The following is an 18,439-nucleotide window of genomic DNA, read 5'->3' on the forward strand; positions in this document are numbered from 1 at the left end:
ATATTCAATTTTTAAGGAGTCTCAGACTTTGGGGACTGGCTTAAAGGGAATGTGCACGAATACAGCGGATTCTTACTGATTTTTGGGGACTTGCGCATCAATGCCCCGCTAACTAGCTGAGCTAGTTTTGAATATGCAGACAGAAAAGTTTGTTATTTATCGCTGGTTTTAACAAATATTTTTTCCCAAGAAAATGTCTTTTCATGTATAGAAACTCTACTGTGATATTTATGTATTAAATAATCTAAGAACCGCTTGAGTTTAGGGGTCAGTTATAAATATATCCTAAGGGTTGAGGTAGTTCTAAACAAGATTTTTCTAGTGATTAATTACAGAATGTTTACTACATTGTGATGTGTTGATAATTTAGTTTTCAAGTAAATGATTTTTTTCTTAGAACTAATTTTGTTCTAAATTAGGTTACCATGATCCCTTTCAATTTTGGTAAAATTTTCTTGATAAATCTGGTTTTCATTGCTTTTCAGCGAACCCTCTTAAATTGAATTAATTGCCCATTGTCCCCTCCCTTACTCCCTGTAATTTTAACATACAAAAATTAACTATCAAAAAGTAAAAAATCAACAGATTTTAAATGGACGTACGGACTTTCTGGTAACGATTATAGAGTTGCACCTTACTAGCATAGGAATCATCATGCAAAGTTTTTACATTTCTAACCTGTTCTAATTAACGAAAAGAGCTAACTTTTGCAGATTTACCGACTCTTAATTAAAGAAAAGATTCGCTTTTGAAAAGTTTGGACATTTGTAAAAGTTTTATTTCTAGCGTTTGTAGCGTCTTTGTTTATGAACTTAAAAAAAATATAGCGTTCGTCGCATCTACTGTTTGACGTGGTATCTACTTAACTACTAAACCCGCGATCGTGGCATACTAAGTAGCGTCTCCGATCGTTGTCAGGTTGATGATAGGTTCTAATCTAGGTACACCACTGCATCACAAAATGGAAAATGCATCTGCCAAAAAAATCAGTTTGAAATTCCAGACAAAGGAGGATTGTCTGGTGGTGTTCCATACTGTACAATCATTTTATACGCTATCAACTGCATTCCTAGCATCAAGAGGCTCTGCATTCGAAGGGAGAGTAATAATATTCCAAAGCTATCCAGACTTAAATTTAAAAAAAATAGCATTAAGCGAGAACTTATCAGACAAATTAAAAAGCCTTACTACTTTATATAAGAAAAATATAAACAAAGAGAAGCAACACTATATAACTCGGATCATGAATAAAAATATGAAAAACATATTTCTTAAAAGCCTATATTTTACTTGAAATTATAATCAAATTACATAATTTTCAAAAAATGTAATATTTCTAATAAATTCTCGTTCATAATCAAAATGAATGGGTGTATGATGCAAGTGTAATGCGACAACGGCTAGAAATAATGATTCCTATTTCATTTGTAGGCTTACAAAGTTTTTAAATTGGAAGAGCTCAAGAAAAATACTCCTTGTCACAACAAACCAGATGGTAGTATACGTGAAATGTTGATATAAAATCAATATTTAGAAAATAATAGTTTTTGATAAAAAAAAGTATCACGAGCATTAAAGACATCGAGAAATTGTTAAACTTACATTTTATAGTTATAAAACAGATTTAGTAAAAAGGAAAATTAAGCATATCGGTTTAATAAGAGTTAATATGAAAATATTTAATATTAATCATCAAATAATAAATAGGTACTCACACCAGAATCACATTTTATTTATAATAAATAAGACTTTAAAATTGTAACTATGTTGTTTTATCTTTTTATCAGGGAATGAATGGGTTTCGGATTTAACAGATGATCAGAGTATTAAAGCAAGCAATGTCATAAGAAAGTTAGTAACAATTTGAAAATTACATAGGTATTATAGTTAAGTTTTAATTTTATTTTTATCAATGATAAAGAAAAATCTCTGTAAGGCCAGACTTAAAAAGAAGCTAAAAACAAGAGTACTATTGTAAGAAAAAGTTAAAATGCAGCATAATAAATTAAGCAGTGTTAAAATGCAAAGAAAGGAAAATAAATGGAACTGCAGTTTGTAATAAAGAAAGTTACACCTTCATTGTAAACAAAATATTCAGTACCACATTATTATATCTGTCAAGTTCAAGTAAAACAATAAATAAAAAAACAAAGTGCTAAAATAATCATCTGTTAAATTGTGATTCCAAGATACAGAAGTATGAAATATCATAAAGCAAAAACTATATCACTGGTCTTCACACTGTCATCCACTTGTAATCAATATATTTGAATGAAATCGGTTTGATCAATTATTTTATTTGTTCTAAGGGATAACAAAGCTGTAACAATATTATCAGATATTATCATATAGCACCGGACAACGAATAACTGGATGATATTGCTAAATTTCTTGCATGCATTTTTTCTTGAATTTAACCTTTCGGATCTGTTTAAAACTTCATCGTTGGTTTGATTAATAAAATATTATCAATTTTATTGAATTAGATGGTCGAAAGAGATTTTGACGAGATTTAAACAAATAAGGTTTGCTGTTGTGGATTGTTTAAGTCATTGTACCGAATACTTGGTTATATCGACATATTGATGGTCCATATTCATCGTATTGTGCTTTCGTGTGACATACACTGTAGAACTCAGGCTGAAATTAATAATATTTATCATAGTATATTAAGCATAGTAAATAACTGTTGTTTACAACCAGGGATGCGAAGCCGGAGTCGGGAACCGCCATATTTTGCTGGAGCCGGAGCCGTTATTTTCGTTAAATAACGGCTCCGGGTTAGCTAAAAAGATTTTTATTAATTATAATTTGGTAACTCTGTTGTGTCGTGTGCAAATGCCCCTTTTAAGTTTTTCAAGTCCATTTTTCTTAAAAATTGAACTTTTAAAACCTTCATAAGCCAAAATTTTTTGTTGAGTTTTTCTTGATTTTAGGTCGGAGCGGGAGCCAAATCCGTAGCCGCACCAGAAATCAAACGGCTCCGCGTCCCTGTTTACAACACACAGAAAATCATTTCTATATTCTTTTCTATAAAGTTTTGTAATTTGTCTGTATTCGCCATTGGAATGAAGGTAGGTATTATTTTAATTTTTAAGTTTTTCAAATTGATTGGTACAGATTTCATATTTCATACAAAAAATAGACGAGGTAAGACATTCATAATTAAATTTTCGCAATATAGAAGTAAAATATCTGAAGTAGAAGTTTGCATTTACAAGAATAATGTAATTTTTAAACTTACCAGTGAAGCTAACATGCTGCCTCCAAACCAAGCAGCATAACGTTGCATATTATGGGATATGACAGAGACGTCGATAGGCTTCGGCTAAAATGTTAAAATTATATGTAATATATAAAAATTATTTTAAATGGGTAGGTACTGATACCTAAGTACTCAAATTATAAAGTTCATAAATATAAAAAAAATGAACTACAAACTGGATTATCTTAGTTTTACAGAAAATTCATCTAATTCTAATTTCTAAAAGAAAGTATTTTTTTAAGCGATAACGTTGTTGATATTCAGGCATTAAGACTTAAAGCTATCCAGAAGAAAGCGTTGTATCTTTGAAGAACAAGTATTTACCGTTTGACCAGAAAGAGCCTCTGTAACTTTGAGCCTTCCATCAACTCTCTTTCTAATATCACGCTCTAATCGTTTACCAAAGTCCTGAAATTGAATTCATTTTCAGAAATTTCGCAGAATTTTTAGAGGTGTGTGTTTTAAGACTACAAAAACAAGAGAGTAGAACGCTAATATTTACTACATAACTTCCTTTATTATTGAAAAGAACTATAGACAAGAGCATTTAAAAAAAATGATATCTGAAAATCGTTAAACATTCGTCGAATGCTTTTAAATTTTTTAAAAAGAAAGGAAAACTACATCCCAAAAGGAAACTTTTTGTGAAATAATCTATCCTTTCACTCCAAAGACAAAGCCAATATATTCACGGTTTACGCAAAAGTGTCAGAACATTACCCCCCCCACTAATTTTCTAAATTTTAAATCTAGATATGGATAATGAAAAAGAAATTTTTTACTTTAAATAAAGAGATCGATATCTTAAAGACAACAATTATAATTTTGTTTAGGGGGTTGTGGGTATGTATTTCACCTTCCTGGCAACAAGAAAAAAAACCTTTGTTGGACTATTTCTTTTAAAATCTTATTACCTTAAACATAGTAGATCCTCCCGAGAGTACAATATTTTTATACAAATCCCTGCGAACATCTATAGGACAATTCTGAACTACAGTGTCCACTGTTTCTGATATTGGCACAGTAAAATCTGGGTTGGCAAACTGAAAAATTCACAAATTAAATAGGTATTTAACAAGGATTGTATTAATAACACGACAAACCGCAGACCGCAGTACGTACACTGGTAGTGTAGTAAGGGGATGAGGGGAAGGGGGAAGGAGGAATTAATAATCCCACAAAAATAAATACGCAGTCAAGAGAATTTTTTTTAGATATCATCAACCAATAAACAAATAAGTTAAGCCTCTCTCCAACTTATATTATTGCATTGTATTATTTTAATTCCCCCAATGCGTCTCACTATAAGGAGCTATTGTTTAAGGGGTAGAAAAAAACGGACAATGCCTTACGCTAGCCAGGTAATATTAAGTGCGCGAGAATTTTTTTTTTCCTTTATTCAGATAGAAATTGTTTGGGCAATGTCCTCACTAATACCATAGCTTAATTATCAAAAATCCTTCCTAAATATGATCCCTATACATAAAAAAATCTACAATAAACACACATGTATTACTAACCTCGGGGTGGAAAAAAATCTCTGGCCCTAAGAATCTTTCATATCCTACATCTACAGTGAATTCTTTCTTGGTGATGGCATTAACACCGGTGTACTGCTTGATGAATTTATCCGGTTCTGTGTCATAACGGTTAAATTCTTTGGCGATGTTTGGGCAAATGTAGCAATGCCTGCAAATAAATTAATTATTTATTTTAATACAAAACACTTTATGTCAGTGCATTAGATACCAGCTAAAGAGAGGGGTAGGTTTCGGGTAAAATCCGTAAAGGTGTGCGTTCTAAGGTTTAAAAATAGTAGTTGAACGATAATATTCACTAAATATGTGTATCTCTTATTGAAAAGTAAGACTCTAGAACAAGAATTATAACTACATACCTTTCTTTAATTGCTTTTGCGGTTTCTAATGATTGTTCTGGAGGAACACCAATTTCGCGTTCACGTAGCAGATGCTGAATGAAGTTTGTAATAGATCTGCCAGCGATGGGAATATGCTTAATACAGGATCCTATCACATACCCTTCAGCCTAAAATATTGTATTAATTATTATTTTACAAGTTACCATTTCTTCTAATAGCAGATAAATATCCTAACTAAAACCCCTATTTTTCAAGATATCACCTTCTTAGAAGCAAGCTCATACATTACAACCTTTGCCCTCACTAATATCCTGCTTAATAAGTTCTGACACTCTGCAAGTATTTATATTCGTTTCTCCTTATGTCTGGTTTTAGAGATTTCAGTTTTTATGATTGTTGTCCAGGTTTTCCATCGCAAAAGGCTGGGAGGGGAGTATAATTGTTTGACTCATCAGTTCGTTTGCTTATTTTTGATAGCTTACCACTGGAATAACGTGAGTAACACCATCTCCCGAGTCTATTACAACTCCAGTCAGCTTGGGGCCTGTTTGTTTTTTTACTAAACTCGCAGCTAAAGAAAGCACAGCCTGAAATATTTTCACTGTTAGTTGTTTTGTTCATTAGGATGACTCATTAGGATGTAATAATTTTAAAATGTAATAGATCTTATTAAAGTTTTGATTTCTTATTTAATTTGAATAGGTTTACCTGAACAGCAATGTATAAACCAGGAACATTAAACGATTCAAACATAATTTCTGCTGTGTACTCCCTTAAATATTAATCCAGAATAAATATCATTTTAGAAATACAAGTTGAATAACTTTGTTTAATTCTACAATTAAATTCTATCCGCTTTAAATAAAATTATTTATATTGGGTTACTTGGTAGGTACCTATTTTCTGGTGTATTTAGAGGTGGCTCTGTAAGAAGAAAGTAATGATCTTCAGGTTCTGTGCGAAGATATTTGAAAATACACTGCTCGAGGTATCTCTCCATCAAGTCCCAATCCTCTACCAAACCGTGTCGAACAGGGTACTAAAATATTTAAAACAATTTGGTTTTAATTGCAACAGTTTTTTTCTGAATAAACAAAGGAATAGTTCTACGAAATGCATTTGAACTTAATTTAGTGAACCGCATATTTTTTCCTGGTTAATTGGTTAAATTACATTTATATGGCATATATTTGAAATAATTTCAATTTTCTACCACGCAGTTCTTAAAATATCAGGACTTGAAAATCGTCTTTTTAAATTGCATATATCACAAAAAGACGATTTTCAATTCTTAATAATTTAAAAACTACATGGTAGAAAATTGAAATTCTTTCAAATATATGCCATATAAATGTAGTTCAACCAATTCACAAGGAAAAAATATGCAGTTCACTAAATTAAGTTCAAATGCATTTCGTAGAACTACCCCTTTGGGTTGTTTTTGGTTTGTTTATTTATATTTGTTTAATATTTTATCTCTTCAAATAATAACATTTAGATATTTAAATTTTGCATGCAATAATGAGTATTTACAATATTGTGTTTAATATGAATGAAAAAGGGAAAAGTAGGTTGCGGGTAAAATCCGTAAAGTTTGTGTGTTTAAAGTTAAAAAAAAGTTTAAAAAAGATTTGTCTACATTTCTTTTCAATAAGAAATACACATATTTAGTGAATATTAGGGTTGGGCCGGATATCCGGCCATTTTCAATATCCGACCGGATACCGGATATTGAAACTATCCGGCCGGATATCCGGCTCTATAATTTTTTATACTTTACACCAAAAATCTCTGCTTTTTAAAATCTTAAATGGCTATAATTTTCTTATTATTGAAGCTAGAAGAACATTTTTTCTGAATAAGTTTAACTTTATGTAAATTTATATAAGATTTTTGGAGACATTTTTTTTACTACTTTAATATCTGGTAATTTGGCCGGTTATCCGGCCGGATAACCGGATATCCGGCATTTGAAATCATCCGGATATCCGGTATCCGGCCAAAAAAGTATCCGGCCCAACCCTAGTGAATATTATTGTTCTACTAGGTACTATTTTTAAGCCTTAAAACACACACCTTTACGGATTTTACCCGCAACCTACTTTTCCCTTTTAATCTTGAGCAGTGTGACTGATTTCTTAACGACCATTGAATGAGTCATAATGGTACCAAGCCATATTTACATTTTAAGGCAAATGCTCTTCTAAAACGCAAATATACCTTTACTGCATATGGTGCCTTCTGCTCCATAGCTTCGTCTCCAATAAAAAAATCTAAATCTTCAACACCACGAGTCAATCTTCGTTGAGCTTCGTCCCCAACCTATAAGCAAATAATAATTAACAATGTTTAAAACATTTGTTTTCTTTTCACCTCCGAAAAGATAATAATCACAACATCGGAGGCGTCAATCCCTCTCGACCACAGTAAAACATTAACACACTACTGCAGTCTGTTTATGGTAAGCCTTTAAAGATTTCTTAATTATAAGAAACTTTATTTAAAATAATTCAAGCTCAGAAATAATCAGGGGTGTATTTTCTAAATGGTTGACCCTGCTAAAAGGGGGTGGGGGATGTAAAAATTAAGAGAACTGAAATATTTTCCATTTTTTCCCTTCCTTGCTGGTAAAAACTAGAAGGGAAATTTTTTTAATTTTTTTGCAGCAAGGGAAAAAAAGAATCTTATGCAGAATATACACCCCTGAAAATAATAATAGGGCAAAAGCCATCGAAACTGATTAGGTACTTACCTTTGCAGTTTCCCTGACAGCTATAGCACTTGGAATAATTAATTGTGGCTCTCTGTTGCCAGCAAATCCCATTTTGGTGTACCTAAACATAAAATCGTAATGTATTAGGAAAACCTCCTAATCAGATCAAAATAGTCTACATCCACCTAATACAGCCAAGGTGGATGTCAGGGTAAAAAATCTCACCCTCTTTAAACTACAGGTGGTTAAAAAAAATATGCGGGACGCATTTTTACTTTCCAGTGGGTGGGAGGAAACTAAAGGCGGTGTATCCACCTCCCTAACACTAAAAAATACACCAATTTTGTTGTCTGCAATTCAACCCCCCCCCCCCTCGCCTTGATTTGGGGTCAAGGAGGATGTTAAAATTATTTTAAATAAGGGGGGGGGTTTTTAATGCAACCATCTCGTAATCAGTGAGCAAATGGCACTTAGAATTCGAATTTCGAGCTGAAATTTTGCATGGGTAATCCTTGGTAGGTCTATTTTCCCTAAATCGAACAAAAAGTTGGAAAAGTAAAGGCTGGCGGCTGCAGCTCAGCCGTTTAGCCGTTTTTGGCCTATTTTTCGGGCAAATTCATCATTATTTACGTAGGAATCAACTTTTTAAAACATAGTTTTGGTTTAATTCATATTAAATGATAGCAATAACCATTTTTAAAATTTCTAGTACCAGCTGCTAAACGGCTAGAACCAGCTGAAAACGGCTGGGAGCGGCCAAGAGTATGAAGAGTAGATAGGGCTTGTGACATGTCTAGGGGTAGGTTTTTATGGGTGCTGAGCTCAAAAATACTACTAAAAATAGTGACGGCCAATACATATGGCAGCTGGGTAATAGCTGCAGCTCAGCTGCGAGCGGCCAAGAGTAGAATGAGTAGATAGGGCTTGTGACGTGTCTAGGGGTAGGTTTTTATGGGTGCTGAGCTCAAAAATGCTACCAAAAATAGTGGCGGCCCATCCATGTGGCAGCTGGGAGAGACCAAGAGTAGAATAAGTACATAGGGCATGTGACATGTCCAGGGTTAGGTTTTTATGGGTGCTGAGCTCAAAAATACTACCAAAAATAGTGATGGCCTATTCATGTGGCAGTTGAGTAATAGCTGCTTCTCAGCTGCGAGCGGCCAAGAGTAGAATGAGTAGATAGGGCTTGTGACGTGTCTAGGGGTAGGTTTTTATGGGTGCTGAGCTCAAAAATGGTACCAAAAATAGTGGTGGTCCATCTATATGGCAGCTGGGTAACGGCTGTAGCTCAGCTGTGAGAGGCCAAGAGTAGAATGAGTAGATAGGGCTTATGACGTGTCTAGGGGTAGGTTTTAATGGGTGCTGAGCTAAAAAATGCTACCAAAAATAGTGGCGGTCCATCCATATGGCAGCTGGGTAACGGCCGCAGCTCAGCTGTGAGAGGCCAAGAGTAGAATGAGTAGATAGGGCTTATGACGTGTCTAGGGGTAGGTTTTAATGGGTGCTGAGCTCAAAATGCTACCAAAAATAGTGGCGACCCATCTATATGGCAGCTGGGTAACTGCTGCAGCTCAGCTGGGGGAGGCTAAGAGTAGAATGAGTAGATAGGGCTTGTAGGCTGTTACCCAGCTGCCATATGGATGAGCCGCCACTCATAAATACCTACCCCTGTACACGTCACAAGCCCTATGTACTCATTCTACTTTCGACCGCTCCCAGCTGAGCTGCCGCCGTTACCCAGCTGCCACATGGATGGGTCACCACTATTTTTGGTAGCATTTTGAGCTCAGCACTCATAAAAACTTCCCTAAGACACATCACAAGCCCTATCTACTCATTCTACTCTTGGCCGCTCCTAGCTGAGCTGTAGCTGTTACTCAGCTGCCATATATGGATTGGTCGCCACTATTTTTAGTAGCATATTTGAGCTCAACACCCATTAAAACCTACCCTAAGACACGTCACAAGCTTTATCTACTCATTATACTCTTGGTGGCGCGCAGCTGAGCTGCAGCTGTTACCCAGCTGCAATGTGGATGGGTCGCCACTATTCTTGGTACCATTTTTGAGCTCAGCACCCATGAAAACCTACCCCTAGACATGTTACATGCCCTATGTACTCATTCTACTCTTGGCCTCTACCAGCTGAGCTTCGGCCGTTACCCAGCTGCCATATGGATGGGCTGCCACTATTTTTGGTACCATTTTTGAGCTCAGCACCCATAAAAACCTATCTCTAGACACGTCACAAGCCCTATCTAATCATTCTACTCTTAGCCGCTCGCAAATAAGCAGCAGCTATTACTTAACTGCCATAGGGATTGGCCGAAACTATTTTTAGAAGCATTTTTGAGTTCAGCACCCATAAAAACCTAATTCTGGACACGTCACATGCCTCATGTACTCATTCTACTCTTGGCCTATCTCGTCTGAGCTGCGGCCGTTACCCAGCTGAGCTGCGTCCATTACCCAGCTGCCATGTGGATGGGCCTCCACTATTTTTGTTAGCATTTTTGAGCTCAGCACCTTTAAAAACATACCCCTAGACACGTCACAAGCCCTATCTACTCATTCTACTCTTGGCCGCTCGCAGCTGAGCTGCAGCTGTTACCCAGCTGCCATATGGATTGGCCGTCACTATTTTTAGTAGTATTTTTGAGCTCAGCACCCATAGAAACCTACCCCTAGACATGTCACAAGCCCAATCTACCCTTTATACTCTTGGCGGCTCCCAGCCGTTCTCAGCCGGTTCTAGCCGTTTAGCAGCTGGTACTAAAAATTTTAAAAAATGGTTATTGTTATCATTTAACATGAATTAAACCAGAAATATGTTTTAAAAAGTTGATTCCTACGTAATTAATGATGAATTTGCCCTAAAAATAGGCAAAAAACAGCTGAACGGCTGAGCTGCCAGCCGCCAGCCGTTACTTTTCCAACTTTTTGTTCGATTTAGGGAAAATAGACCTATCAAGGATTACTCATGCAAAATTTCAGATTGAAATTCGAATTCTAAGTGCCATTTGCTCACTGATTACGAGATGGTTGCATTAAAAACCCCCCCCTTAACATATCTGTACTAAGTCGCAGGGTTAGTTATGAGGTTTAGTATAACGGCGGTGAAGGGTGGGAGCGGTGACCCCAAAAAAAAACTTAAGTTGGATTATTGACTCAGTCAAAAAAAATTACCTACCCATTCATCTCTAGAACTAAGGGGGTTGGCCTCAAATAAAATTGCTGGTATGACGTGTTACGAAACGTCACTTAAGCCCCCCCCCCCCCCCCCCCCACTTTAAATTCCTTCAAATATATACCTTATATAGGTAGTAATCATATTTGCACATAATTCAAATGCATTTCGTAGACAAACTTTTTTTGGTAATATATGGTTTCTTTGGGGCCATATAAATGTCGAGAAAAACTAGGTATATGCCTTTTCTTAAAAATACTAGAAAACCAGTATATCCAAAAGAGAAGAAATCTATGTAAACTTACCCTGTGCCGACATCAATAACACAGGCTGGTAACCGCCCCGTCATTTTTGTAATTGACTAGGTATCTTCCACGAAAAAATAATAAACCAGGTATTGAGGAATCACATAAAAATCAAAGTTTTGACTATTAATTCCTTATAGTCACCTACATTTTAAAACATTGTCTGAAAACAAGATCAAATAAAACATGATTTCGTAATAAAATTCCCTAAATACGTATAAAAACCTTGTTGTTAGTAAACCTTGCTAGAAACAAATGTAAAAGAACCAAAATATATGAAAGTGGACCAAGTAAATTTTTCATTTTTACCATTAATGAGTTAAATACTTTAAAATAAGAGTTGAATAAAATGCTTAACTTTGTAAAATATTGATATTTCTACGTTATTTTTTAATAGTAATAAAAAAACCATGCCATTTAAGCAAACAATTAGTAAATATGCGATTTCTCTATCTAAAAAAGTGACCACTTAATTCAGAGAGAAGAATATTACATATTACCTCAAATTAAAAGAACATCATTAATATCATCATACAGGAATATTTAATTAGCAAATAAAAACAAATAATTGGTACGTACGTAGCACCGGTTTCGTTAGTTTAATTTTTGTTTCATGTGAAAATTAAAATAATTAACTATATTTAATTTGAATTGCATGTTGGAGTTTTAATATAAATATAAATTGTATTTGTTTAGTTGAACTCAATAGCTAGGTATCTTAATTAAAATTCATTTATTAAACATCAAAATTGACAGTCCTACAATTATTTATCTTTGGTAATCACATGAATACCTAACCTACAACAAAATTGAAAACCTGAAACATAAATTGTTTCATTACTTTAATTTAATTTAACCACAATGAGATTGATAAGAAATATGACGAGTGATAACAATTCAACTTCCCTTTTTATTATTATTTATAACATTTAAAAAACTAATTTTTCTTTGCGGGGGATGGGGGAGTATGGAAGAAAGATTTTGGGCGTATACAATTAAACTGATTCTCAAAGTATATAATACCATTATATTGTGTAAGGCTGTTAATATTAAGATACTATAGATGACAAAGATTTCATATTTTAACAACTGAATCATCTATATAGAAGTCTATTCACTTTTATTCCAAGTCTAAACTAGAAGAAGTTGAGAATTTCGCCTCCACTTCTATAAACTCCACTCCCGTGTACAAGTAATGTTTCTGTATGTAGCTTACAACTAATTTTGTCAAAAGTCAAAACTAATCCTATACAGAATATAAATGTGAGCAGCCAATCACATGATTCATTTTATTTTTACCCAATTAATGTAAAGTTGATGTCTGCTGCTAACCAATTATTTTCTTTATAAACATGAAATTGCACCAATCAAAGTTTGTGTAAAAGAGAAATGTGACCAATGAGAACCTTTTATACCTTATCTTGCCCTATACCTATCTCGACCGGTGCAATAACAAAGACGACATATCTTAATTTTCAATTCCTTCTTTTTGAGAAAAAAAAACTCTTTGACTAAGAATTATCTCGGATTAAGCAGTCGTTATTAAAATTACATTTATGATTTAGATGATAATTTGTAAGAGTATTATATATAATCAATCATTTAGACTATCAACCTTAAAGTGATTGAGAATCTAATTCAAAACTTAACAGTGGTTTAGAAGGGGTTAATATAAGCAGCATCGAAAGGCATTTTTTTAGTTTAACCTCTTTATTTGATTTTCATGAAAAAAATATAAAAATTTTTTTTTGACTATTTCTCTTTAATTTTTTTTGACAGTAAAATAACGGGAAAAATTTAAGATTATTACTTTTAAACAAAAAATCAAGAAAACTTATGTACTAGACGCTATTGGGTATAATATGGGCTTTCTTTTCAAATTGAAATAATGCGATAATATTAAATTCTTGCAAAAGAGATAGTTTTTTAGCATGTCTTTATTGCACTAAATTTTAAATTGGATGAGGGGTTAAAGGAAAATGCTCTTTTTATTACAAAATGGTGATTCTGACTTTTTCTAGTGGTTTTGTCTTAACAAAAAAAAACATTAGGATTTCATCATTTTTATATTAAATTAATTTTATATAATTTTACGACATAAATTGTAATTTTTCTCTTATATAAATTGCCAAAAAATTCTTCTGGCCAATAGGATCTCAGATAATTCATTGGGGGATGAGGGTTGGAAGGGGGAGGCCAATTTTTGCAGTGTAGCTGTTTCGTTGAACTTTCTCTAAAAAGAGTTGCCAAATTATGACGGATTGAGTTTAAGATTTCATTACATTCTAATTTTTCACATAAAATATGTATTTAGACAAGAGAATTTCAAATATCATTAAAGTATTTATCTTTAATTCAGTTCATTTTATATAAAAAATGTAATAAAATTCAAATTGACCGTCCGTTGCTAACTCTGTAAGTTGTTAACTCTGTAAGTTGTTAACTCTGTTTATTACATTTGCCAGTATCAGCTGATATTATGTGTCGTCTGCTACTCATACCAACGACGTTTCCAAACAAAATATTTATATGATTTTTTTATCAATATAAAATATTAGCAAAATTTGAACGGTTAGATCTGTCCATTTTCAATATTTCATTTTTTTTGTTAAACAGGGATGTTAAAAGTGCCCTAGATGACTTATGATAAGTTACATTTTAGTTTAAATTAAAAGCATATTGGTTCAGAGACACACTAACAGATTACCTTTTACTTTATTATAAGGAATAACAGCTACATTGTTGGGGGCCCTAGAGTTCGTTAGGGGGGGGGGGGGGAGGAGGGAGTCGAACCCACTCCCTACTTTCAATTGTTTTTTTTTTTAAAGATTAAAATCTTTCCAGGACCTGATAAGCTATTCTGTAAAAAGGCCGGAGAACCGGCCATATTGGTTCAGCAGTTAGCGAGACTCTTTGGGTGTGCCCCGAGCATCTAGGAAGCTCTGTAGTCAATGGGTAGATATTGTACAGCAAAATAGCTTAAAACCATCCCAGTGAATAAATCTTAAATTAAAATAGCCTAAAACCAACTCGTGAATTATGTGAAACTTCCCTATAAAGAAAAGCTCAATCAGTTTATTAAATCTTAAGCTTCAGACAAACAAACTTCTTTATTTAATATAATGTTGAATTTTAGATAATTTTAGTAAACGGGATATTTTTTATTTCAGAAATAAAATGCAACCAAAATCATGGTACTTATCAACATTTTTATAAAATAGTAAAGGTAATTAATTTCATCTGTTTTATTGAATTTTAAAACTTTAAGTTTAAAGATTTAAACTTCAGTTATTTAAATCTTCAGTTTCCGACAAAAAAATATTTTACATTTGTCAATAGTTACATTTGTAAATAGGTCAAATTTAGAACGCGAATAAAATTTCAACTCTAAATTATTCTTAAAAGTAAGTTTGTCTGTCTGTTTGTCCTTTAGGATTTCGAAAACCGCCGAACCTATAGGATGCAATGCAGTTAAATTAATTATCGAGGTAGTAGTATGAGTTTTTAAATAAACCAGTTATTGTCAAGCCAGACTCCCTTAGTTTCAAAATCAAAACACTCGTCATAATGTGTATGTATGTATCGTTTTAATAAAGTAACAGGATGTCTATACCCATGACTGTAGCTCAACACGTAGCACATCCGCTCGTCATCAGGAAGGTGATAGGTTCGAATCTCGGTCCGACACCGCGTCATAACTAAAGATGTTAATAATGGTTCCTATTGTTGCTATGTCAGATGCTGGACATAAATAGTTAGAGAAGGGGGAATGCCTTGTCCCAAAACAGCCGCAACTTATCCAACAAAGGTCGTGCAATCAAAGGGTTGGTTGTCTGATTGGTGTTGATACCCTAGGCAATTGAGTACATTACACTGCGATTTGAAATGGCAGAGTATGTTCAAAGGTGACGTTGAGAGGAATTGTACCCGAAGCGTCACAACGCCCCTAGAGTCAATAGTCAACAGGATGTTTATTTGTCTGTGTGTTTGTATGTACCAAGGATCTTGCTAACCGCTGAACCGATCAGGTTCTCCTTAATAGGGTAACTTCTCATAGGTCCCGGGAAGGTTTATAACAATTTTCTGGTTGGGTACCACCACCCTCCAAAGAGAAATCACAAAAAATGTTGCTTATAGACTTGAACTGAACACAGACAATTACTTTTTAAATTAGATATTTGAAATAAAAAATCCAAACATTTAAAGTGCCACTATAGGCCTCAAGGGGCGTAGTGGATATATATAGGATCGATAATTGAACACGGATAAATATACGAGTATTTTTAGAACTAACAGATTTTTTTGTCTTTATGTTGAAGTATTATAAAAGGATAAATGTATTTCAATTATTTGTTTTTTGTTTTAGGAAACCATGATGTTGCAATGCTGTACAGGAATGAGATACACCCGTTGAAACTTCTTATTTTAATACTTTCTTTGGTTTTCTTTATTGTCTTCTTAAAATTGGAATAGGGGTCATCCTTAAAATAAAGTAACAGGATGTCTATGTGTTTGTATGTTTGTACCAAAGGATCTCTGCTGAACCGATTGGGTTTTCCTTAACAGGGTAGCTTCTCATGGGTCCCGGGAAGGTTTAAAACTATTTGGGGGGAGGGTACTACCAACCTATAAAGAGAAATCAAAGTTTTTCCTAGAGACTTGAACGCATTAAGACAATAATTTCTCAAATCATGTATTTGAAATATAAAAAAACTTTAAAGTACCACTATAGGCGTAGCCGCTAGTATTTTTTATTAAGAATGTGTTCTAAGGCTTTAAAACATGAGTAGAATGCAAAATAGGCACGCCAGTTGCAGAAAAAATTACATCTTTTTTTGTTTGTTAATTCTTGTTTTATTTTTTTTTACAAAAGAAATTACTGTATCAAGGGATACCACGTTTACAGAGAATCAATGCACTAATTTTTTTAGTTTTTTTTAGTTTTTAATTTTATCATGTCCATTTTTAATTGGATTTAAAAACTATTTTTGCTCAAAGTATTACAAATCATTTTTCTTCTTGTAGTTAAATGTTTATCTTACTTATCTGGGTTAGTACGAATTATTAATATTGTAAAAAGGGGGGGGGGGGGTAAAATGTGGTGACTCGTGCCACGACATACCAGCAATTTTATTTTGGATGCTACTCCCTTAGATTTAGAGATAATTGGGTGAAATTTCGAATCATTTGAGACCATCTTATTTTTTTCAAAAATTTTTCCCCTTATAACCAACCCTGACTTTTTTTCAAATTCTCGTTATCAAGGTATATCTTTGATTAAAAAATGGCGGCGGTACCGCCACTCCAGCCTTCCACCGGCGTTTTCTGCCGCCGCAAAATAAAATTTTTACCCTTAAGCCATCCTGCGGCGGCGGCGGAAAACGGCAGTACCGCCGCCATTTTTTAATCAAATATTTTTTACTGACCTACCTAAAAAGATTTTGTTTCAATATCTTTAAAAGTCCCCCAGCAGGGTCGGTTATAAGGGGAAAATTTTTTGAAAAAAATAACATGGTCTCAAATGATTCCAAATTGCCTAATTCAGCGAGGAATGCAATAAAAAAAAATTTGGCGGCGGAAAACGGCGGTGGACGGCGGGAGCGGCGGTTACGCCGCCATTTTTTAATCAAATATTTTTTACTGACCTACCTAAAAAGATTTTGTTTCAATATCTTTAAAAGTCCCCCAGCAAGGTCGGTTATAAGGGGAAAAATTTTTGAAAAAAATAACATGGTCTCAAATGATTCCAAATTGCCTAATTCGGCGAAAATGCAATAAAATTTTTTTTGCGGCGGTGGACAGCGGGAGCGGCGGTAACGCCGCCATTTTTTAATCAAATATTTTTTACTGACCTACCTAAAAAGATTATGTTTCAATATCTTTAAAAGCTTAGGAGAGGGACTGAATTTAAGATATACCTTGATAAACGAGAATTTGAATTTTATAAGAGGAAAAATTTTTGAAAAAAATAACATGGTCTCAAATGATTCCAAATTGCCTAATTCGGCGAGAAATGCAATAAAATTTTTTTGGGCGGCGGCGGAAAACGGCGGGAGCGGCGGTCCCGTCGCCGGTCCTTTGAAAGATACCAAAACTTGGGGTGATTACTGACCCAGCCCAAAAGATTTCACCCAATTATCTCTAAAACTAAGGGAGTAGCATCCAAAATAAAATTGCTGGTATGTCGTGGCACGAGTCACCACATTTTACCCCCCCCCCCCCCTTATTTGTACCATATAAAATGAAATGTGATAGGGGGGGAGGGGGTGTAATGACATCTAAACTTAAACCATGAGCAAAGTGGTCTTAATATCAAGCTAGAAACTTGAAACTTGGTCCATAAGCCTAGTCCTGTAGGTTTTAATCATATATCAAATATAGTTTTTTTAGTTTTGGCCCCAATTATCTTTAACAATGTCCTTATAAATTGACATACAGTAATCAAGGAAATAATTTAGGAAAAAGTTTTTACATCAAATTACACCAAAATAGGCCTAATAATTCCATTTTTGCAGGGTTTTCTTACCTAACCTTTAAATAAAAAAAAGGGATAGTTTCACGAAATGCATTTGAACTTAATTTAGTGAACCGCATATTTTATCCTGGTTGAATGGTTAAACTACATTTATATGGCATATATTTGAAAAAAATTCAAATTTCTACCACGCAGTTTTTAAAAAATCAAGACTTGAAAATCGTCTTTTTAAATTGCATATATCACAAAAAGACAATTTTCAGGTCTTGATATTTTAAAATTGAATTCATTTCAAATATATGCTATTTAAATGTAGTTTACCCCATTAACTAAGAAAAAATATGCGGTTCACTATATTAAGTTCAAATGCATTTCGTGAAACTACCCCTTTAATTTTTTTCATTTAGATGTATTACCTATACGACTAGGCTTATGTACAAAGTTTCAAGAATCTAGCTCAATATGTAGACCATTTTGCTCACTGTTTAAGTTTAGATGTCATTACGCACTCCCCCCCCCCCCCTTTCTTCAAAGTGTATGAAAACTGTACATCATATTAATAAATTGTTAAAATTGTAGGTACCTTTCGGAAAATAAACTAATCTTTAAGCTATA

General features: G+C 33.9%; 1 protein-coding gene and 1 long non-coding RNA gene across 4 annotated transcripts; one reads left to right on the plus strand and one right to left on the minus strand.

Moving 5' to 3' along the window:
- Positions 1-1,267: 1,267 nt before the first annotated feature.
- On the minus strand, positions 1,268-11,525 carry Arp3 (Actin-related protein 3). 3 transcript variants are annotated; one of them, XR_013880578.1, is made up of 13 exons: positions 11,350-11,525; positions 7,897-7,978; positions 7,365-7,466; positions 6,041-6,183; positions 5,853-5,916; positions 5,627-5,731; positions 5,163-5,311; positions 4,786-4,954; positions 4,180-4,308; positions 3,590-3,673; positions 3,245-3,328; positions 2,194-2,640; positions 1,268-1,776 (listed from the first exon to the last, which is right to left on the minus strand). XR_013880578.1 is itself a non-coding variant. In XM_080164110.1 (12 exons), the coding sequence occupies exons 1-12, from the start codon at positions 11,391-11,393 to the stop codon at positions 2,545-2,547; spliced, it is 1,251 nt and encodes a 416-aa protein (XP_080020236.1). In that variant the 5' UTR covers positions 11,394-11,525; the 3' UTR covers positions 1,268-2,544. The 3 variants fall into 3 exon arrangements, 1 of the variants encoding a protein (XP_080020236.1); XR_013880577.1 differs by having other exon boundaries at positions 1,268-1,823; positions 2,169-2,640; XM_080164110.1 differs by having other exon boundaries at positions 1,268-2,640.
- Positions 11,526-12,970: 1,445 nt separating this feature from the next.
- Positions 12,971-18,439, plus strand: LOC145322263 (uncharacterized). The gene is made up of 2 exons (XR_013880595.1): positions 12,971-14,575; positions 15,716-18,439. It is a non-coding gene; the product is annotated as an uncharacterized LOC145322263 (long non-coding RNA).

The sequence above is a fragment of the Acartia tonsa genome, chromosome 6, assembly GCF_053477335.1.
Source record: "Acartia tonsa isolate MP-2025a chromosome 6, ASM5347733v1, whole genome shotgun sequence".
Classification (NCBI taxonomy): domain Eukaryota; kingdom Metazoa; phylum Arthropoda; class Copepoda; order Calanoida; family Acartiidae; genus Acartia; species Acartia tonsa.